The 23,324-nt window shown below is 43.8% G+C and overlaps 1 protein-coding gene and 2 long non-coding RNA genes across 6 annotated transcripts in view; 1 reads left to right on the forward strand and 2 right to left on the reverse strand.

Moving 5' to 3' along the window:
- The window catches only part of LOC129044061 (uncharacterized), a 38,592-nt gene extending 28,569 nt beyond the window's left edge, over positions 1-10,023 (reverse strand). Inside the window, exon 1 of the long non-coding RNA XR_008504597.1 lies at positions 9,899-10,023. This is a non-coding gene — a long non-coding RNA (uncharacterized LOC129044061). The remainder of the gene's footprint in view (positions 1-9,898) is intronic.
- TTLL11 (tubulin tyrosine ligase like 11) overlaps positions 1-23,324 on the reverse strand; it is a 278,698-nt gene that overhangs the window by 135,944 nt on the left and 119,430 nt on the right. For 3 of the 4 annotated variants that reach the window (XM_054501606.2, XM_054501605.2, XM_063649910.1), the window contains 2 exons: positions 20,381-20,476; positions 19,506-19,621 (listed from right to left, as the gene is read on the reverse strand). In XM_054501606.2, the coding sequence (XP_054357581.1) occupies positions 19,506-19,621; positions 20,381-20,476 (212 nt within the window). Of the gene's footprint in view, positions 1-19,505; positions 19,622-20,380; positions 20,477-20,570; positions 20,602-23,324 lie in introns of those variants that run through there. The other variant, XM_054501607.2, reaches the window with a different exon arrangement.
- On the forward strand, positions 12,263-22,214 carry LOC129044060 (uncharacterized). Its single transcript, XR_008504596.1, has 6 exons — positions 12,263-12,329; positions 15,976-16,126; positions 17,870-18,007; positions 18,481-18,600; positions 19,529-19,630; positions 21,830-22,214. It is a non-coding gene; the product is annotated as an uncharacterized LOC129044060 (long non-coding RNA).

Genomic DNA, 23,324 nt, shown 5'->3' on the forward strand with positions numbered 1-23,324 from the left:
CCCAAAATCCACAAAAAAATAAGCAAAGCAACCAAAAAACCCGACGAACCTTGCCTGGGGTACAAAAAGCTCACAATCTAAGCATGCTTTTTGGAGCCATCTATAATTTGGAACCCATCCAGGGATTTACCTGTTGCTGAAGTTCTATCAAAACAGCCGCCTATACAACCTGCCTGAGGCTTACTACTCTTATTATCAATAATTGAGTTAACAGAATGTTAGGGCCAAAAATGTCCTCAGTAGTCAAGCCCAAGCCCTTGCTGAAGAGAGAAAGCCCAGATGACAGAGCTGGCTGAGGGAGCTTCTCTGAATTACCTTTGCATCCACAGGACCCAACACGGCCCCAGCCCCACTGTATGTGAGAAAGAACCACGTTAGTGGCAGGGCCGGGGCTAGAACCCGGGTCTCCCAACACTAGTATTGCTTCCTTTTCTTACAGTGCATCAGCTGCAGTGACACTTGTCTGTTCACTTCATGGATATATCATGTATTCACTGTTGTGTTATCATAGGCCAAGTCAACAGGCCTATGAACTCATAAACAAACAAGTGGTAGAAGGGTGCTAAGATTCAAACTACGGGAGACACTGAACAATAGCTGAACATGGAGACAAGCCCCATTCTGTCCCCCAGTTACAAGCACCAAAGATGCTAGCAATGAACCCAGGCTGAGGATAAATGCGAAACTTTGTAATATCACTCTTGTGAAGCACACAGATTCTAAGAGAATCAAAAAATGGCCTTCTGTATCCAGAACTATTTTTAGAAACACAATCCTATTTTTCTTCTTCAAAGTAATTAGCGTTCATAACCAGAACTAGAGTGTTTCTTCTGAACGCAAGGGAGAAGCAAACCTTTCTCTTTAGAAGCAAGAAGCTAGATGGTGAGAGACTGTCAAGAACACATTCAGTGCAAGCACACACACACACACACACACACACACACACACATACTCCAGATGATAAACACAGCTTCCAATTAAGCCACCCTCCACTAGCTGGCACCTAATACCTGTTGGTTTAAAAACAACTGGCAAAATTTGCGGAGTCTAAGGGTTTTTAAAGGATGAAATCTTTCTTTTAATTTTTTTGTGTCTCTCTTTTTAAAGATAATAAATCACATGCATTTACAGAATTGTAGCATTTTTGCACAATAGCAGTCTCTAGAGATAAACAGACCACAGGCAAGGGAAGCGTGGGGACTGGCTCTCAGTCAAGCTCAGAGTGCAGCCACAGGGCAGACACTCAGCCCAAGACCTCGACTCCCAGCCAGTTCCCCTACGTGGTCAGAGCCGGCTTTCCACATCAAAGAGAAGTTCACGAAAATCTATGGAGCCCATTTTCAATATGAGGTGCAAACTGAACAAATGTTTTGCATCAGGGGTTATCTTAATTAAACTATTTAATATGAGCACCATTGGTTTACTTCAGTCTTCCTGAACTTCATTAAGCTGTCCATTTACTTATATAAATTCCCATCTTAAAAAATAAAATGCATAGAGTTTGTGTGGTAGAAAACTGTGTATTTTAATATACATCCATGTGTAAAAATTGTGATGATGTTAACAATAGTAATAATAAAACTCATCTGTTAAATGGCAATAGGCTCAACATTGTGATAGGGACTTTATATGATTGGAACAATAAGGAAAATTATAATATAAATTTAGTATCACTCATTAAATGCTTCCCATGCTCAGGTAGTATGCTGTGCAGTTCAGAACTATAATTCATTTAATGATCACAATAATCTTGTTAGGTGGCTATTACTGTGATTCACATTTTACAGATGAAGAAACCGATCCTTTGAGAAGTTAAATAACTGCCCCAGATCTCACAGGGAGCAAAAGAAAAAGTCTAGAGTCAAACCCAGGCCCAATGGACCCTAGAGCCCTTTGTCTTTTCTACTGCACAAGGCTACATCCCCATTTATAAAAGTATTGCTTTGACCTCCATTTCCAGCAAGGACATTTATAGATCCAAGGACAAACTAAATGGTGCAAAGATGACCTGTTCTTGATAAAGGCCTTAGACTTCTCTATGGTCTGGAACAAAGTAACTCTGCTACCAAATTTTCTGAGGGAAAATAGAGCTCACAGCCTCAGGGTAATCAGATAATGCTTAAATATGAAGTGGTTCAGAACCACAGTGAAATTTGGGAGTGGAACATAATTTATCTATTGTTCCATTTTAAAATATTCATGAAGCAAGGAAGCATTTCCACATTCAATAATTAAGTGGTTAAAATCTGCATCCTGATATGTTTACTGATCATGAATGATGCATTCCTAGAAGGACCTAAGTTCAACTTAGCAGCCCCACAGGCTGCCATGTTACACTGCAAAACCAGACAAATGAGACAGAAATGCTGCTGCTGCCTAGAGAAAACATTTTCCCCACCACTTGTTCTGCTGCAGAGAAAAACTGAGACCAAATTGAAAATGCACCTAGGACTTTGCCTGAAAACCAGCTGGAAGAGCATGAAAGGGGGAGAAAAAACCTGCAACTTTCTCCCTCGTTAGAAGAATTGTTCTAAGATGGTGTGATTTTTCCCTAAAGGTTAGATTTTACAATCATTTAATATTTCACTTGTCTTAAGAAACCTGCACAGAAGGGCAGGAAAGGAAACATTCCTAAAAACGTGAATTTAAAAAGTGGCTCTGTTTTGCTTCTTCAGTTCTGTGGTCACAAGCAATATATGTGACACCTATGAGTAGAGTTGTATTGAACTGGGTGTCTTGTTCCCTGTATTACTGGCAAGCTCTGTTTCAATGGCCTCCCTCGCCAGGGGCATCCTCCATCACTGTGCATGAGGATGGGGCCTACCGGCTGCCCTGCTGAGAGCACTGTGCCAAACCCTAGTAGGGATGAAGGGCTGCTTCCCAGGGTCTTCCAGCGGCCTGGGACAGACACAAGGCCGGGGGCTGGCAGGCAAGTAGTTCTCAAAGTGCTGTACCTGGACCAGCAGCATCTGTTTTACCTGGAAACATGTCAGAAATGCAAATTAATCAGAAACTCTGGGAGTAGAGCTCAGCAGTTTGGGCTTTAACAAACCCACCAGGTGATTCTGGTGCCCACTAACGTTTGGGAACCACCTAACTCCTCTTCTGTCCCTACTCAGCTGCAGGCTCCAAGGTTCTGCATCCAGTGGATCTGCCCCATCCAGTCGTACGCCTTGCTGACCTCAGCAGGGAGTAGTTAGCTGACTCCAAGCCCCAGAAGAAGGGGGGTCTGGGAGTGGCCTTGCTGACTCAAACCAGAATCTGGTGCCCTGCTGTGCCCTGCCCGCTGCATGTTGGCCCAGCTGCCTGTTCTAATAGGGCTGTGGTTCTATCCTCAACTCCGTGGCTAAGGCCTGGTCCTTGCCACTCTCTCCCACCCCAACCCCTCCCCCAGGGCAGGAGCTTGTAGTCTCAGGTCTTCCTCAAACCGGCTAGCCAGTCAGAATCAGGGGGCACCTTCTACCACTGCCCAGGGACTCTTCCAGAAACAGCCTGCCCACAGAGACCCTCCACCACCATGGGAGGAAGAACCCTGATCCAAAAGGAAACTTAGTCAATCTGTCCCTACAGACTTGATCATTTGAGCTGCTGGCACTGTCCTGATAGCCCACGTCTCTCCGCTCCCTCTTCCCTCCTCTGCTTCCCTGGCTTTGTACCCCACTCTGAGCCTGTCACTAAGGCTCCAGAACGGCCCCGGGCTGAACACACCCAGGGTAACTGTAAGTAAGCACCACCACTTACTGAGTTAGCAGAAAATACTGTGCTTATACCCTGGCAAGTGGGCCCCTGCCTTGTGCCCTGCATTTGAGAGGGTCCTTCTCCAGCCCAACTCTGGTAGCCCCCTTCCCAAGGGGTAAGGAGTCGTTGAGTCCAAGGAGGCATGCTCATATGGAGCCCATGCCCTCCCTCCTCTGGGAACCCCTTCTGGGTATGCAGGACCCCGGAATTCCCCTCCTAGATGGCTGGAGTCCATCCTCTCAAGGGCAAATGGTGCTTCTGGGGCCTTCTCCCTAGACCTGAAGAATGGCCAGGAACAGCCAGTTGGGGGTGGGGGTCGTTGTGGACAGAGGTGACATGTGTGAACTGTGGGGTCTACCCAACTCCTTGCAGTGGTGGTTGGAGTCAGGATTGGGAAGAGAAGGAGGGGCTGGAAGGAGGCTAAGGCTTCAATTTGTTTTCTTTCTTGGGCCTCAAAAAATGTGAGGGGCCAGCCTGCCATGAAAATTAAGTCAGACAGTGTATGTCATGTACCTAGTAGGAACTCAATAGCTACTTGTGGAACAAGTATCCCCAGAGATCTGCTTCAGTGCCTTATTTGGTCCTCACAACCAACCTGCAATGTAGGAACAGTATGCTCATTGTCTAGATAAGGAGACGTGGACTCCGAGAGGTTAAGCGACTTGCCCAAGAGGGCACAACTAAGACCTGAACGGTTATTTAGCTTTGGTTTGATTACTTCTAACTACATGGAACTTGCTACTCCTTTCAGTCAACTCTTACCATTTCAGGCGAAGTAAGTCATTGCTGTTGCTGTTTTCTTTCTTTCTTTGAGCTTAAATCCCTCTGCAAATTTCAGTCATGGGTCTTTGCTCTGCCTTATTGGTGCCTGAAAAGACTTCATCCCCTTTCCCACATAACCACCTTCAAGTAAAAATGGAAATGCTATCCCCTGGGGTCTTTCTTCTCGAAGCCAAACACCCTTAGCACCTCCACCATTTCCTCCTGGCAGAGGATTTCCAGTACCCACTCCTAATCAGGCCTCTGAGGACAGATTCCAGTTTTTCTCTCCTCCAGCACCTCACAGAGGTCATAGTGTATAGAAACAGAGCCTAGCTGAGGCTTCAGCTAGTGGATTCGGACACGGGTAACCGTTTCCATGACCAGCAAACTACCCTCCAACACATGGAGTCCTAAAGCCTAAAGCTTTTGATATGCCATGTTGTTTGAGTCTTGGGTTCCTTGCCTGTGAAATGGGAAGAATGACTCATTTCCTGACTACCTTGCATGGTTGGGCAAATATCATTTAGGATAATTGGTTTGAAATGACTCTGTAGACTTCCAAGCCCTGCACAGGTGTGTGGGGAGATGGTGGCTCTAATGACAATGAGCAGAGGAGGCTCGCTGGGGAAGCCCAGAGAAGCAGGTGCTCTAGGGGAACCCTCACTGCCTCAATAGTCACTGCTCCACTGCTCCACTGCCTCACTGCTCCACTCAATAGTCCTCAGTCACTCCTCCTGCCAGGCATGGGCTTATAAGGGGGGTCCAGTGCTTCTTAAGGCCCCCAAGGCACTTGCACAACTCCAAAAGCCTAAAAGTGAATTAAGACAACAGAGGTAATGCGCAAAGGGCACCTTGAAGACAGGATGTTTCTGTGCCCAGCAACTGAGCCAGCAGGCAGGGCCGAGCTCTGTGAGCATGCTGAGGTGGAACAGGGTTAAGAATGCGCCAAAAAGAGGGGTGAGAGTCAGGATCTGAACCCAGACCTCCTGTCCTGGGTTCATCCCACTTCACCACAGTTGTCACCGAAATCACTTCGTGTAGACAGTGTCTAGTCCACACATGGGGACCAAACCGTCCCTGTCTACTCTGTGGAGCAATTATTCTTGTAATGGGCCACACCCCTCATGAGCCCCTGGCCCATGTACCCAACTACCTATTAGATAATATCCCTGGAAGTCTCACGACCCTTCATCAGGCCCTGACAAAGCTGTTCTTCTCCCAGCTTCTGGGACCTCCATGACTGGCACCAACAGCCACCCAGTTGCTGAACCTGGGCCCCTTTCTTGGTTCTTCCTTCACAGTCACATCTCAGATCCGATCCGTCACCAAGCCCTGTCCATTCATCCTCCTAAAAACGTCTTGATACAAACATTTCTCTCCATCCCTACTCCTGCCACCTAAACCACACGACCGACATCCCCCAAAACTCGTAACTGTCCCACAGCCACCCTTGCCTCACCCCAACTTGGCTTTCATGCTGCAGCCAAAGTGATGGTTTTAAAACATAAACCTCATCGTGTCAGCCTGCTTTTAAAATCTGTCCATTGCTTTTAGGAGGAAAAGCCAAATGCTTGACCTGACTCATTAATTAGGCCCTGTAGCTCTGGCCCCATCTCTTGACACCATCCCTGCTTGTTCACTGTGATCCATATTATACATTGGACTTCTTTATTTTTTTCTGTAAAATTATCAAATATCACATGTATATGTTATACATATACAAGCATGTATAACATAGATACATACATTTAAAGAATACTTCTAAAACCTATACAGCCACCACCTGGGTTAAGAAATAGAACTCAGCCACATCTCAGCCTCCACCTGTGACCCTCTCAGATCATACCTCCCGCTGCCCATCCCTGCCCAGAAGTAACCACCTTAAACCCTCTGATCTTTGTTTCTCACTTTTCTTCATATTTGACTACTTACGGTTACACTTCTATAAAACAAAGTTTAGTTTTGCCTGTTCTGAATTTTACTTCACTGAACTGTACCGTAGATGTTCTTGTATGACTTGCTTCTTTTGCTGTACGTCAATATCCATGCACGAAGCTATAATTCATGCATTTTCATTGACGTATAGTATTCCAGTGAGTGAATATCCATAATGAGTGCATTCTTCTGTTGGTGGACATTAGGTTGATTCCAGCTTAGAGCTTTTATAAATTTGTGAATACAGCTATGAATGTTCTGGAGCTGTCCATGCTCTGGGAGCCCCATGTCCTGTCCTGCCTTGCAGCCCTCACCAAGATTTGCTTCCTCGGCTTAGGTCTCCCTCACTGCCTCCTTCCTGATCCACATCTCCTCATGCCCAGGCCTGGCTCACCTGGCTGTTGGTGCTTCTGCTGTCTCCTGCACCTCACAGAGGCTACGGGCATCACCGATCCAGCCTCTAGCACAGAACCTATTAGTGTAGCAAGCCCTCAGCACTCATTCATGCATGTATGGATACTTGCATTCGTTCACACCTTAGCAGTTTCTCAGGACTGGTCTACGGTGCTGCAGAGGCATGGCGCTGTCCGGAGGAAGAAAATGATCCTCTCTAAGTAAATAAAGGCATCCCCCAAGACAGGAATTGTACATCCAGGAAAGCCAGCCCCATAGCTAGACACAGAAGGCTGCTGACTCTCACTGATGAGATGCACGCCCAGAGAGGATGAGCCTGGGGGTGGATCCTCCTGCTCTGAACTGCTCAAATTCCTCCCTCTCCCACCTCTCTCATTAGCCTCTGTGATGAGGGTTGCAAAGGGCTCCTCGGCTGCTTAAAGTGAAGGAAGAAATGGAAACTGCTTCAAAAGAAAAGGAAGGAAAGCAGCTAGAGAACACTGCCAAACACTTGGTGTGATAACCAAGGGTTTTCAAATGATGACTGAAACTGGCTTTCATTTTGATCTTCCATTTCTGATAATCTAACAGATCATTAGAAGAAAATCAAGACCATCCTCACGGTCGAAGATGAACCTGGCACTGCTGTAATACTCTTCCCACTTTACCACCTCTTCCTCCACATTTTTTTCCTCAAGAAAAAAAAAAGAAACCCTTTCAGGTTACATATATTGTTCAATTTATTTAACTACATTCAGATTGGATATTTTCCATGTCAAATACTTTCTTAGGAATAAGCAACATATTCCTTCTCTCCAAATTAAGAACTTCTCATTGCTTTGTAGGTTTAAAAACATCCAACTGAAAACTCCCTTTTATGGATGAAAAAAAAACAAAGTACAGAGAGCGGGAATCTCTGCCCTATTTATGGTGATAAATGCCAGAGCCAAATTTACCCCCAAGAGTCTCGCTCCAGGGTCCCAACGCTCACCCACTCCACTCTTCTACTGTACATTGAAAACCAGAGTACATCTCTGTTCCTGCTGCCCCAGGGACTCTCTCTACCCTACGACACCATTCTCATTGCATACAGAGCTTTAAGCATAGATGCTAGAAATAAACTGAACATTCCCCAATAGGGAGGCAAACTCTGGTCCAGTCATTGATGAAAATGATGTTCAAGAAGAGTTGTGAATGAGAGAGGGGCAACTACTTCTTATAAAAGGGAGAAAAATAGGCCAGGTGCCGTGGCTCATGCCTGTAATCCCAGAACTTTGGGAGGCCGAGGCAGGTGGATTGCCTGAGGTCAGGAGTTCAAGACCAGCCTGGCCAACATGGTGAAACCCCGTCTCTACTAAAAATACAAAAATTAGCCAGGCGTGGTGGTGGGTGCCTGTGATCCCAGCTACTCGGGAGGCCGAGGCAGGAGAACCACTTGAACCTGGGAGGCAGAGGTTGCAGTGAGCTGAGATCACACCACTACACTCTATTGCTTGGGCAATAGAGTGAGACTCCATCACACAAAAAAAGGAGAAACATAAAAACAGCATACCAAAATTACACAGACAGTATGGCTTCAACTATAAATGACAGGAGAAGATTATACTATTTTTATTAAGTAAAAAGTTAATCAGGTTAGCTCTGGGTGGCTGACTTTGAGGGAGATGTCATGCTATGGACTTTTCAGTACTTCTCAATTTTTCCACAATAAGCACACATTACTTTTATAATGAGGAAAAACATTTTAATACAAAATGGGCAGCAGGGAAGCAGCATCTGTCTTCTCCACCCCAAAACGCCCTTTTGGAACTATGATGGGTGGTCCTGACCCACCACTGGTGCCTCCCCACCTCCACCCAACCCTGTCAACTGCTTCCTGCCTCCATACTTCCTCTCCCAAGCCTACTTATATATTCTTACGTATCCAAGCCCAGGCTAATGCAAGCCCCACCTTCTTTACCTTCTTCAAGAAGCTTGTCTTGACCATTCCCAGCCAACTATTAGGTTGAACCATGTGACACTGCCATTCTTGTATTCCAGAAATTGTCTACTATCGGCGATTTCATATGACTCAATCTAGTCCTTGGCTCACCAGGTCTTCTTATGAAACTTCAGCCTGTTCTCCGGTCTGGGACACATAACTGCAAATGCGGAATTTTCTGCCTTGGAATCTCTCTTGTCTCATGTGAGATCCTGCTTTAAGTCACTCTTCTTTGTACATTGGCTTACATTATATTCATTCTGGTTGTGAACATTATTGAAAATAAAGTCACCGCCTCACTGACCACAGACCTTCCTTACCCATAAGCACCTGCTTGGGTTCTGCGCTTGGCCCTGGAGATAGAGACATGAGACCCTGCCCCAAAGTTTACAGAGAACAGGCCTTGGATAGGCATGAACCCAACCAGGGAATGCTAACATCTTGCAGGCACCCATCTCTTTCATGTGCTAAATACCTGCACGTCTGTTCTCTTGCAGGGCAAGAGCTGGACAGACCTGGCTTTAAATCTCAGTCTGTCTCTCATAAGCAGGTGGACTTGGCCATGCCACTCAACCTCTCCAAGCCTCGATGTCCTCATTTATAAAATAGAAGTAGTCATAGCCCCTACTGCAGATCCTATGTGAGGACTAGCTGGGACTATATGTGAATATTTACCACCATGCTATACACGGTCAGCACTCAAGAAACACTCCCCTGTGAACCAGGCAGAGCAGAAACTATTATTCCCTTTTTTTTATAATGAAGAAACTGAACTCAGGAAAGTCTAAGTGACTTTTCTGAGACCAAGGTGGAGCTGATACTAAAACCTTGGTCTCCTAAGCCCAGCAAGCGCTGTGTTCTGGGCTAACAACTGCTGATTCTAAAAGCACACAAACATTTAAGGTTCACTGGTGCAACTCCTAAGGAAATTTCCAAACACATTTGCTACCTCATCACTACCTGGAATAACTTTGGAAGGGCCCACAAAGAATTCAGCACTGCCATTTCCCCATAATGATGACTGACTGGCCATATGCTCGTCTAGTTTCCCATCTGCTCCACACACGGCAAGAGGGAGAGCGTGCCTACCTGCCGGCGGAGGGGCTCGGCTCCTGTCTAATGGCCCTCTGGAATGACACTCTCACATCAGCTCAGGAAATTCTTCCCCATACATCTTGGAAATGGTTCCCTCTCAACAGATTTCCCACAAATAAGGCTTTTGCTGGTTACTTCTGACTTAACGCTTAAACGTTTTCAAATGGAAGAGAGTTGTCTGGTTTTACTTCTTGCACATAAAATAACGCACTTATCATTAGTCATCTCCTTCCTGCTCACACTTGAAAATGTATGCACATTTTTCTCATTTGCTATCATCTGAAACCTGAGACCTTTCAAGGTATGGGGAATGCAATGTATCTTGAAGTCAGGAACCTCAGACAAGTTGTGGCTTTTTATAGCCTCCAATGATAATAGGATGACAGTTCGGTTCTTCACTTTTTGAAAAGTGAAACTTTTCAAACTTCTGGCTTTCGCTCCAGAAAAAAAATACACATATACACAAAATCACAGATACCCTTCAAGACTTCCTGCATTCCAGATAGAAAAACAGCTCCATAACAAACCTGCTCATGAACCCCCTGACCCTGAAATAAAAGTTGGGAAAAAAAAAAGGTTTTGAATACTGTGCCAGGGACTAAGAATAAAGACTGTGACACTTTCATTAGAGGAGAGAAAAAAAAATATCGCACAAAAAAACAAGCTCAAATTTCTTTTCCTTTTTTTTTTTTTGTTTTTTGGAGACTGAGTCTCCCTCTGTTGCCTAGGCTGGAGCGCAATGGTGCGATCTCAGCTCACTGCAACCTCTGCCTCCTGGGTTCAAGCGATTCTCCTGCCTTAGCCTCCTGAGTACCTGGGATTACAGGGACATGCCACCATGCCTGGCTAATTTTTATATTTTTAGTAGAGATGGGGTGTTACCAAGTTGGCCAGGCTGGTCTCGAACTTCTGACTTCACGTGATCCACTGCCTAGGCATCCCAAAGTGCTGGGATTACAGGCGCGAGCCACTGTGCCTGGCCTCAAATTTCTTGACATTCAAGGCCATAAACCTCTGACTTTGGGTTTCCATCTAGTTCCCACCTTCCTCTCTCCTAATCCACTCCATGCACCCATCCCTCCTGCCTACCTGAACTCCTCAAGGCTCCCCCAACAGAGCCTTGTACCTTTGTTTTCTTCGCCAGGGACCTCCTTCCCCTCATTTTCATATTTCAAATCCTACTCACGCTTTAAACCTCAGCTGAAGTGCCACCTCCTTGTCAGTTTTTAAAAGTTCTTCCCATCAGGAAATAACCTCTCCCCACACTTGCCTCTCTTGGCAATTTGTCTTTACACTTGCAGTACTTAGCACATTCCACCTTACAGATATTGATGCGTGGGTCTTGCCACCCCTATTGACCAGCGACCTAATTCACTGCTGCAGTCTTCCCCTGACACACAGTAAGTGCTCAATAAACACTCGAAATAAATAAATATCTGTTTCTCTAATCCACACATGGTGCAAATGAAATGCAAATAAGTACGCAAATATTCATTTCTCTGTGACCCAGACTTTTTTACTTATGTAAAATCTTCAAAGGTGCTTGGGGTCAATGTGTGCTGGTCTGCAGGATCAGCATTCCTGATTGAACTCTCATGTATTAGTCTGTTTTCACACTGCTATAAAGAACTACCTGAGACTGGGTAATTTATGACGAAGAGGTTTAACTGACTTAGAGTTCTGCAGGCTTAACAGGAAGCACGACTGGAAGGCCTCAGGAAACTTACAATCATGGTGGAAGGCAAAGGGGAAGCAAGGACCTTCTTCACAAGGTGGCAGGAAAGAGAGAAGGGGGAGCTGCCACACACTTTTAAACCATCAGATCTCATGAGAACTCACTCGCTATCACAAGAACAGCATTGGGGAAACTGCCCCCATGATCCAATCACCTCCCACCAGGTCTTGTGGGGATTACGATCCGAGATGAGAGTTGGGTAGGGACACAGAGCCAAACCATATCACCTCAGGAATCAGTTGAGCCCAGAATTTCAACCAAAGGTCAGCAGTGCACACATGAACGGGCCATTCAGCAGGACAGCGGATGATTCTTCTGGAAGAATCTATTCTCCAGTCAGAAAGATCATGTTACGACAGCATGCTTAGTCTAGACAGTTAATAACTCCTCTTCATTATTTTTGAGGGGACTTCAATAAGAGGTGCCACCAATTTAAGGGGCAGGGTTCTGGGTCTGTAGAATTTCTGATTAATGTTTCTCTAATCTTCTCCAGGATTGGACAAAGCTACATTCCTTGGTGTACGACAAGGCCCAGCCACAAAACAGAGTCCACTGGGAGATTCCTTGTTTTCTGTTCTCTGAGAATGTTTCAACTTTATTCTAGATTCTACATAGAATCTACCGGATTTGGGGATTCATCTGTTGGCACCAAACATGGCACAGGGCCCAAGAGATGTGCTTGGAGACAAGGTAAGAAGTAAAGCCTGAGTGCCCAGTAAAACCTTTAGTGGACAAACACTTCCGAATTAGGACCACAGCTGCTTGGCAGGCTGACTCCTCTCTTTACAGCAAACCTGGTTGTTATGGTGACAGGAAGTAATGAAATGGGGAGAGGATTGTGAAATATTATGTGGAAAAAGGGGCTTCTGGGCTGTATATAAGTCATGTTCCAAATATATACCTCTGAATAAGAGGAAAGCAGTCCATAACCCAGCTCCCAGGCATTGCGTGGCATCGTGATATCAATAAAACCCCCTCCGATTTCTCCAAGCCTGTCTCTGTCTTCATTTATATTACACTGGGGTCCTGAATGGCTGTGATTCTTGAGAAAGGAGTCCAGTTGCCTGAAATATCTATGTTCAGGAGAAGGAGCCCAATAGTAGTAAAATGGGTCCCCCGGGAGCCAAAAATTAATCAATTGATGGAACAAGCACCTTGCTTTAAAAATAATTGAGATTGCAATTTATTTACTTCTGCCTCTGACAGAAGTTTTAAAAAGAAAGACCTAGGCTGCCCTAATACCTTGAGTGAAAGGGGAAATTTTCCATTGATTATTCTTATTTTTTTCCCATACCTTCAAAGTTAAGCTTTGGATGTGAAATGGACACTGGAGACCAACACAGCCTCATGGCCAGGCGAACACTGGTGTAGGAGTCAGGCCCAGGGCCCAGTTTCCAGTCTATCTCTTACTAGCTTTGGGACTTGGGGCAAGTTTCTTACCTCCCTCCAGCATAGCTTCCCCATGTATGATTCAGGGGGGCAGAACCATTATGTCCACAACTCAAACAGCTTGTCTCAACAGCTGGTGACTTATTTGTCACCATCAGCATGATTTTAAAGGAAAGCTTGATTGACAGTGACTCTAAGAACTAGCTGTTGTCTAATGCTCTCAGATTCCATGGGCCTTTCTCACATGTGTCATTTCATATCATGACCATGACAATCCAGCCAAGGAGGTACCTGGATTTCCATTTTACAGACATGATTAGACCAAAGTGACTTTACCACCAAGCTCAGGGTACAATGATCAGAGATTAAGAACATTATCCCAGGCCTGGCTGATAACCAAGTCTGTAGTCTTGCCAGGACACAGGCCGCTCCTCTGTCAGTGATCCTTCAGCGGGAGATTTTTTTTTTTTTTTTTTTTTGAGACCGAGTCTTGCTCTGTCGCCCAGGCTGGAGTGCAGTGGCTCCATCTTGGCTCATTGCAACCTCCGCCTCCTGGGTTCAAGCGATTCTCTTGCCTCAGCCTCCCAAGTAGCTGGGATTACAGGCGCCCACCACCAGGTCCAGCTAATTTTTGTATTTTTAGTAAAGATGGGGTTTCACCATGTTGGGCAGGCTGGTCTCAAACTGCTGACCTCATGACCCACCCTCTTCGGCCTCCCAGAGTTCTGGGATTACAGGCGTGAGCCACTGTGCCCAGCCTCAGAGGGAGGTTCTTGAACCAGGGAACTGACCAGCATGATGAGTTCTAAGGTCTGGGCTTTTAGCAACAAATGAGGAGGCTGGATAAAAACAGGAATTCTAAAAACTTCTTGTAGCAAAAAAGATCCCCTCTCTTCAAAGGAAATCTAATGTAGAATGCCAACATGTGAAATAGAACATCGTAGCATCCCTCTGGTTGAAAAAGAGATGGCATCCACCCAAATGTCCATCAACTGACAAATGAATACTAAATGTGGTCTATCCATCTCTTGGAATATTATTCAGTTGTAAAAAGGAATGAAGTACTGACACAAGCCACAAAAAGGGTGAACTTCGAAAATATTATACTAAGTGAAAGAAGCCAATCACAAAAGACTGCACAGGGTATGATTCTATTCAGACGAAATATCCAGAATAGCTAAATCCGCAGAGACAGAAAGCAGACCATTGGTTGCCGGGAACTGGGGGGAGGGGGAATGGAGAGTGATTGCTTGATGGTTTCCTTTTGGAGTGGAAAAACGCTGTGGAGCTAGTGGTGACGGTTGCACAACTTTGTGAATGTACAAATGCCACTGAATTGTGTGCTTTTAAATGGTTCATTGTATCATATATGAATTTTACCTCCATTTATATAATGTTTCCAGAATCCTACCCCGTAAGCTTCCTGCTTTGCATGTCCCTACAGAGCCTCCACGGAACCTTGGTAAGAAAATCAATTGAGTCACTAGATATTACAAAATGCTACCTTAGCCAAAATAGTTCACATATGACAGATGTTTTCCTCCTTCAGGAGCCAAAGGTAATTTCTCCTAACACATGAAATAAATATCAGTCAGTGACATCTTGCTACCTGGAAACAGAACCTTCCATTGGTAACCAGCTCCAATGTCGATTCTAGTCCACAGTCATCAAGCAGCTTCATTTTTAGGATACATCATTGATTTTAAACTAAAAAATCTACTTTAAGTATACCAGGAAAGAGAATAATAACTAAGCATTGTTTTTTCTTTCATGTCCAGTAGATACTTTCTTTTTTCTTTTCTTTTCTTTTTTTTTTTTTTTTTTTTTGAGACGGAGTCTCGCTCTGTTGCCAGGCTGGAGTGCAGTGGTGTGATCTCGGCTCACTGCAACCTCTGCCTCCCAGGTTCAAGCGATTCTTCTGCCTCAGCCTCCCGAGTAGCTGAGACTACAGGCACGCGCCACCATGCCTGGCTAATTTATTTTGTATTTTTAGTAGAGACAGGGTTTCACCATATTGGCCAGGCTGGTCTCAAACTCCTGACCTTGTGATCTGCTGTTGAGTGGTAAACTCAGCATTATCAAGCACTTACTATACATTAAAAGTCTTTCTCACTTATTTTTATTTATTTTTTGAGACACAGTCTCACTCTGTCACCCAAGCTGGAGGGCAGTGGCACCATCTCGGCTCACTGCAACCTCCATCTCCTGGGTTCAAGCGATTCTCCTGCCTCAGCCTCTCAAGTAGCTGGGATTATAGGCATGCACCACCATGCCCAGCTAATTTTTGTATTTTTAGTAGAGATGGGGTTTCACCATGTTGGCCAGGCTGGTCTTGAACTCCTGACCTCAAGTAATCTGCCCACCTCGGCCTCCCAAAGTGCTGGGATTACAAGTGTGAACCACCGTGCCCGGCCTCTCATTGTTTATTTGAACATCATTATCCCCATTTTATAGAAAAGGATACTGAGGCTCAAAACAGCTATGCAACATCTCCAAGGACTCACCACCAGTTGGTGACAGAGTCAGGATTGGAATCTCAGGTTTTTCAGCTCCAGAGAAGGCACCCTCGAATATGCCAAGGTGGGTGTCAGCAGAGCCAAGTTCTTCCCCCGGTAGACTGCCTGAGGACTGCTTTCAGTCCCACCAAGAAACTGACCCTAGGCTACAAGACCCAGAGTTTGGGGAGACGCGCGATGCATGGACACGGGTCTGGGGCTCCTTCTGAGGACTCCTCTGCAGCTGTCCAGGGCAGTTTGGGGAGATGAGGAGTTTGGGGGATCTACTTTTTATCTTTAGTCTGTGTGAGGAAGTGAAGACCCACCTCAGCAGTCTTGCTGACAAACTGTTCTCAAGAAATAACTAATGATGGACAGACACTTCAGATCCTCTTTTGCTAAAGAGTTGAAGGGAAAGGCTGGGATTCCATTTGTTTTTTTTCAAAAAATAGGTCGGATTCTGTGCAAACGCTAGAAACCCTGGCTTCTAAAGGTAACTTCTAGCCTGGAAGTCCACATAACATCATTTTATGCAGTTGGAGTGACATAGTCTCAGATTTGGACACAGGATTCAGCACTACAACACCGTGCAGCATAAATCAGGTAATTTTTCAACTTATTCTGAAACATTTCTACGCAAAGGAGTTGAGAATAATTTCAGCCTTTTCCTCTGCATGGTAAATTTATCAAAATGATCATAATGCCTTACATATAAACACACTTTATGGATTACAAAGTACTTTCATGGATAATCCTTGCTGAGTTAAAAAAAAAAAAAAGGTGAAATTAAGAAAAAATATCAGTCAATGGCGTTAAGCTATTAGCATATATCTTTACATTGTAGGTAAGAAGAGGATGAGATGAAAGGGTTTTATATTAGAATAAAAGTCAAGTTCCAACTTCTAACTGTTCCTGGTTATCAATAAAAAAGTCAATGCTTTTTAAATTAAAAATGAGGAGCTGCTATTTATGACTTGATAAGTTGTAAAATGCCTTTCCTATCCTTCCCAATGGTCCTATGCCCCATTATTATTAAATTTTAGGCCTGCAGCTCATATAGATCACATAGAATGCAGCTTCTATGGATTAATTGGTGTAGGTAAAGAAAAGCAACTAGAACAAGAAAAATAAAACTGTATGTGTTTCAATGTCATTTAATGGAAATACAGTAGAATGCTTCTATCCCTTCATGTTTAGGTGGCAGAGCTTAAAAAGACTCAGGACATACAACGGCTCTTGAACTTCTTGTTCCCAATAAAGGAATAAGAATGCTGATGTGTCTAAAAAGTGGGCGAATGATATGAATAGACACTTCTCAAAAGAAGACATTTATGCATCCAACAAAGATATGAAAAAAAGCTCATCATCACTAGTCGTTAGAGAAATGCAAATCAAAACCACAATGAGATACCATCTCACAACAGTTAGAATGGCGATCATTAAAAAGTCAGGAAACAACAGATGCTGGAGAGAATGTGGAGAAATAGGATCGCTTTTACACTGTTGGTGGGAGTGTAAATTAGTTCAACTATTGTGGAAGACAGTGTGGCGATTCCTCAAGGATCTAGAACCAGAAATACCATTTGGCCCAGCAATCCCATTACTGGGTATATATCCAAAGGATTATAAATCTTTCTACTATAAAGACACATGCACACGTATGTTTATTGCAGCACTAGTCACAATAGCAAAGACTTGGAACCAAACCAAATGCCCATCAATGATAGACTGGATAAAGAAAATGTGGCATATATACACCATGGAATACCATGCAGCCATAAAAAAGGATAAGTTCATGTCCTTTGCAGGGACATAAATGAAGCTGGAAACCATCATTCTTAGCAAACTAACACAAAAACAGAAAACCAAACACTGCACGTTCCTACTCATAAGTGGGAGTTGAACAATGAGAACACATGAGGACAGGGAGGGGAACATCACACACTGGGGCCTGTCAGTGGGTGGGGACTAGGGGAGGGATAGCATTAGGAGAAATACCTAATGTAGATGACAGGTTGATGGGTGCAGCAAACCACCATGGCACTTGTATACCTATGTAACAAACCTATATGTTCTGCACATGTATCCCAGAACTTAAAGCATAAAAAAGAAAAAAAAAAGAATGCTGATGTGTCAAAGTCATCCTAAGAAAACTGTACTGCCATGCCATACTGGCATACATTGCTACCCAAATCTCCTTACAGTACCATACGATTTCTCAGAACCTAATATCTGCTGGTGAGACCAATAACTATTAGAGAATAGATTTTTGAGGAATGAGTTTTATTGCAGTAGTTCTGACCAAATTGCAATTAATCCATTGCTTTTCCCTTGGGATGGCTAAAGAAGGCAGCTGCAGACACATACGTACTGGTGAACACATTATTTGGCTGCCATCGGGTCTGAGCTGCTCAGAGGACAGCTTTGAAGCACTGATTGGTGGAAGAAGCCACACCTGGTGGGACTGGCCCATACAAACTACAGGTAAACATTCTCAGCTGAGGCTTGCCAACAATGGTAATCTGTGCCTCACACAGTCAAGAACACTCTTGACAAGAACTCAGCCGGGCCGGCGCCATCCAGCCTGACTCAGACTATGACCAATACTTCTTCAGGGTAATATTTCCTGCAGGGCAGTGGCACTCAGCCTTGGCTGCAACAGCACAATCACCTAGGGAACCTAGAAACTTTCTGTGGCCAGGCCTTCCACCCAGGCCAATTAAAATCAGCACCTCTAGAAGTGGAAACTCCAGTATTGGTATTTCTGAAAGCTCCCCAGAGGGTTCTAATGTGCAGCCAAGCATGAGAAGCACTACCATAGGGTGATATTTGGGCTTGAGCCCAGGTGGTGAGAAGCCTTGGTAGAGGAACCTGCAAACCACCACTTGCTTGAGGAAGTCTGCATTCCTCCCAGTCTTGAACAATTACTGACAAGTGCTTTATTTGTCTGCGCACAGGTCAATCTGATTCATCTAGGGATATGAGAAGTGCTATTTGAGATGCCTTTGATTTTTCTTCCTGAAACATTGACACAATGATATGTACTCAACACCTACTTTGTGAGAGCCTGGAATTTGGTAAAAACAAAACAACATACTCAAGTGAAATATCATTCATTTCTGGGGTGATTTAATGGGAGGGAGGGTGGAGCACATATATCCACCAACAATGCAATGTAATGTACCACTGAGTGGGTGCGGACGAAGCAGAATTACAAGTGTTGTAAATATCATAGAACTGTCATTAAATTGGCCCTGCCAATTTTGAAACTAAAAGTTTATACTGCAAGAGTGTAAACATGAAGAAAAGAAAAAGAAAGCAACTCTTACCATGTCCTAGTTACCTATGACCCTCTTCTCCTGCGTTTTATTGTACTTTTCCTGTGCTTGAGGATTTCAAAGAGAAGCACTATGTGTGCAATGGCGGGCAAGTGGGAGGCCTAGCCTTGAGGGAGACAGCTTCTTAGAAGAGACATTCCATATGAAATTCTGGGTTGAAAATTCTTTTCTTTAAGAATGTTGAATATGGACACAGGAAGGGGAACATCACACACTGGGGCCTGTTGTGGGGTTGGGGGAGGGGAGAGGGACAGCATTAGGAGATATACCTAATGTTAAATGACGAGTTAATGGGTGCAGCACACCAACACGGCACATGTATACATATGTAACAAACCTGCACGTTGTGCACATGTACCCTAAAACTTAAAGTATAATAATAATAAAAAAAAGGAAGAGACATTCCAGATTTGGATAACACTCAGAAATTCATCAACGGAAGCCCATTTGTCAGATTACTCCAGATTTGAGTCACTGATTGCTTGGGGGCTGATATTTATAAAACAAAGATATTTTATTAGAATTGTTTAAGATATAAATCTCACTTACAATGGTAACAGGTTCTAAGAACTTACCTGCTTAGGATACGAAGCCGAATTAGGAGGCAGAGTTGATAGAAATGAATGACATAAAAAAGTACTTACTGGTTCTCTCTTTTCTTCTTAAGTGGGTCCATGAGGCGCAGAGTGTCTCTGATCACAGCCACTTTCACTTCTTCATCAACGAGGCTGGGAACATTTTCAAACACCCCTGGAGAAAGCTTGAACGGGTAAGGATTCTGTGTCACAGGGGAGACCGTGATTCCGTGCCAAGTGGCTATCCAGCTAGCTCCAGGGGTTATACTAGTAAATTTTGCTTATGCTAATCTATAGAAGAAAATTTTTAAAGACTTCCTTTATACTACCTTAAGAAGGTTGATTTCCTTTTATAAATTAACCAAACACATGAAGAGGAAAAATAGCACTATGTTTTTCTAATTATCAAAATGATACATGCTCACTGAAGAAAATTAAGAAATATAGAAAAGGGTTAAGAAAACTAAAATAATCCATATAATCCTCTCTAAACCCAATATTGATATCTGCTGTATTTCCTTCCAGATTTTTTAAATGCATTTTTTGGGGGAGGGGGAGAAAAATATAACCACTGCTAAATGTATTATTTATCTTAGTGATTCAAGTATGTCAACATGACTAAATCATATTCATATAATTTCAATTAGTTCATCTCCTGAGGCTAATTAGTTCATGTCAAAACTGATGGGAAGGCTCAGCTGCTTCCAAGTTTCCAAACCTTCAACACTGGAAAAACGGCATGCTGGGGAGTGACCACAGGTCAGATAGGCCTTGTATTAATAGTCTATGTTCAGAACTCAACAAAACTGAAGTTATTTGACTTGAACAGAATTTGGCTATGAAAATCTGAGAATGTTCAATCTTGTTTTGTGAAGTGAGCAACATGAGGGTAGGAATATTCAGCTGTATGGCAACATAGTCAATGAGATGCTCAAAATACTTACTTCGTGCTCATGTTCGATTCTCATACTGGGATTTGCATTTACTTCAAGTAGTATAGGCTTCAGATTTTTCATTAGAAGAATGTCAAAGCCTAAAATCTGGGCAGGATAAACACAATTCAGAATTACTGTCTCTATTGAGTATGGTATTAGGGTCATTAAGTTAAAAATAAATTCAAACTCAGTCCCCAACCTTGGCCTTGACCCTGGCTTCTCTTGTCCACAGCCCCTCTTCCTCTGGGGGTACTTGTCAGACCAAATGGACAGCAGAAAATTTTATAGAAACCTTGATAATGGGATGAGTTCCCACAGTGCATTTCAGCACTGTCTTTGTCGTCTGAAGGGCTGTTGATGACCTCTTTCTTCTTTAACAGGTTTTTTATTATGTTGAGGATGAGTAGTAGTCCATCGATTTCTCCCTCTGCCTTTTCTTCTGCTCTCCTTTAGTAAGTGGCTTCTTAGCTAGCTCTCTGAGAACCTAAGGCTGCTTTTGCAAACCTGAGGTATACACCAGTGTCATATAAGGACCCCGTTCAAAACCACCACATCGGCTGGGCTTAGTGGCTCATTCCTGTAATCCCAGCACTTTGGGAGGCCGAGGCAGGCAGATCACCTGAGGTCAGGAGTTTGAGACCAGCCTGGCCAACATGGCAAAACATCGTTTCTACTAAAAATACAAAAATTAGCTGGGTGTCGTGGCGCAAACCTGTAATCCCAGCTACATGGAAGGCTGAAGCAGGATAATTGCTTGAACCCAGGAGGTGGTGGTTGCAGTGAGCCAAGATGGTGCCACTGCACTCCAGCCTAGGTGACAGAATGAGACTCTGTGTCAAAAAACAAAAAAACAAACAAACAACAAACAAACAAACAAAAAAAACCCCACCACATCCCTACAGAGTCAGAAGTGCTTAGAGCAGAACCCAGGTGAATGTATTTTGAATAAAGCAAATTCCCCAGGTGATTCAGATATACCCTCTTAGTTAAGAAGACGGGAATATTGATTAGGCACCTACTAGGCACCCATTACTATACAATGCACTGATTATTCATAGTCTCATTGAATCCTCATGACAGCATATTTGAAGAAGGGATTATGTGCTCCACTTTACAGAAGCAGAAACTGAAACTCAGGAAGGCCAATGGATTTCTCAGAGACGGCCTAGCTAGTTAATCAATGACAGAGCTGGCTTTCACACCCAAGCAGGACTGACTACACAATTTGTGTGGCCCAGTGCAACATGAAAATGTGGGGCCCTTTGTTCAAAAAGGATGAACAGTTTCACATAGTCAAACCAAGCTCAGAGCCCTTCTAAGCGCAGGGCCCTGTGTGACCCCCCTGCACAGTTGGAGTTCTCCAACACCGTTTGCTTCACGCCTGCTCTTAAATCCAGCACTCTGCCTTGGGTGAAGCTTTGTCTTCCAGTCACTCGGGTTTCTTTCTATTCCTTACAGGTCCTACAATTGGGGCCAGCCACTCAAGAGCATCTCGTTCTCTCTGCCTAGAACAACTCTTCATCTGGATAACTTTTGCTCATCCTTGAGATCGCTGTCTCTAATGAGATTCTGATTCAGACGACAAGGACTTTTGATTCCCCAGAGGATTCTCATTATGGCTACAGAAGTGATAATGCAGAAAATTTCTAACATAATTAATAGAACCCCAAAGTCTCAAAAAATAATGTGGAGAATAAAGAGAAAAAAGAAAAAGATAGGGTTGTAGACTCCCCTTCTCTGTGGATTCAAGGAAGAAAGATGAGGGAAATCCATTTACTAGTCTATATAGAATATGCATTAGTTAAATGATAATTATTAAACTGTAGCCCCATCCTTATTAATGAAATTAGAGCCTGAATGACCATTTTTGGGGGGTGATTCAAGATGAAGTTATACTTCAATGAAGGGCAATAAGGATGAAAAGTTGGGAAAAGTCATTCTCACTCTATTTTTCTTTCCTTGGTCATGAAAAGAAAGAAATGGAAATTCAGTAGAAAATGTTACATGTATTATAGATCTGCTTAATAATACATGACAGGTGGATGTGAGTGACGAGGCCTTTTAGAGACTCTGGTGACATCATCAGTCTAACTTCAGACCTGGTCTGAGACATGTAATGTTGATGAGGCTACAGAGAGCAGCAGGCTGTGGTGATGACGTTTATCATCCTTAGTCATCAGCTCTTACTTTTTGGTATATTTTGTACTTTCTCAGCCTGGTGGACTCTTCCCAGTTCAATGCCCAGTGGTTTCATGAATGTGAAGCTGGGAATGCTGGGAGCTGGAGCAGGGGTGGTAAAGCCTCATCAGCCCTGTTGGTCTACACCCACCAGTGGCATGAAATTTTCCAGAACCTAAACTTGAGTGCATGTTTTTGAGTATGCTGGGTCTTGTACAGGAATGCTTTGGAGTTAGAAAGACCTGGGGCTCCAATCCCAGCTCAGTCCCTTACACTAGCTACATGACTCTAGGTAAGGTGCTTAGCCACTCTGAGCCTCAATGATCTCATCTGAAAAATGAGGATAACAATAGCTATCTGTCAGGGTTGTTGATAATGGCAGTGAAAAGCAATACCTAGGCCTATGCTCATCATATAGAAGGTACTCAATATACGCTATCTCTTTCCAGTTTCCTGCCAATTCCACCAAAAAGAAATGGCATTAGTGTGCTTTGTAGTCAAGAGGGGCTCATTTCATATCTTAGTTCTGCCTTTAACTTGTGTGACTATAGGCAAGTTACTTAGCAACTCTAAGCCCAAATTTCCTCATCTATAAAATGGAACTATGAATGGTACTTACTTACCTTAGTTCAAGTTCATCCATTCAGAAAATATTTATTTTTAATTTAATTTAATTTTTTTTTTTTTTGAGATGGAGTTTCTATCTTGTTGCCCAGGCTGGAGTGCAGTGGCACCATCTCGGCTCACTGAAACCTCCACCTCCCAGGTTCAAGCG

This window comes from Pongo pygmaeus, chromosome 13, assembly GCF_028885625.2.
Source record: "Pongo pygmaeus isolate AG05252 chromosome 13, NHGRI_mPonPyg2-v2.0_pri, whole genome shotgun sequence".
NCBI lineage: Eukaryota > Metazoa > Chordata > Mammalia > Primates > Hominidae > Pongo > Pongo pygmaeus.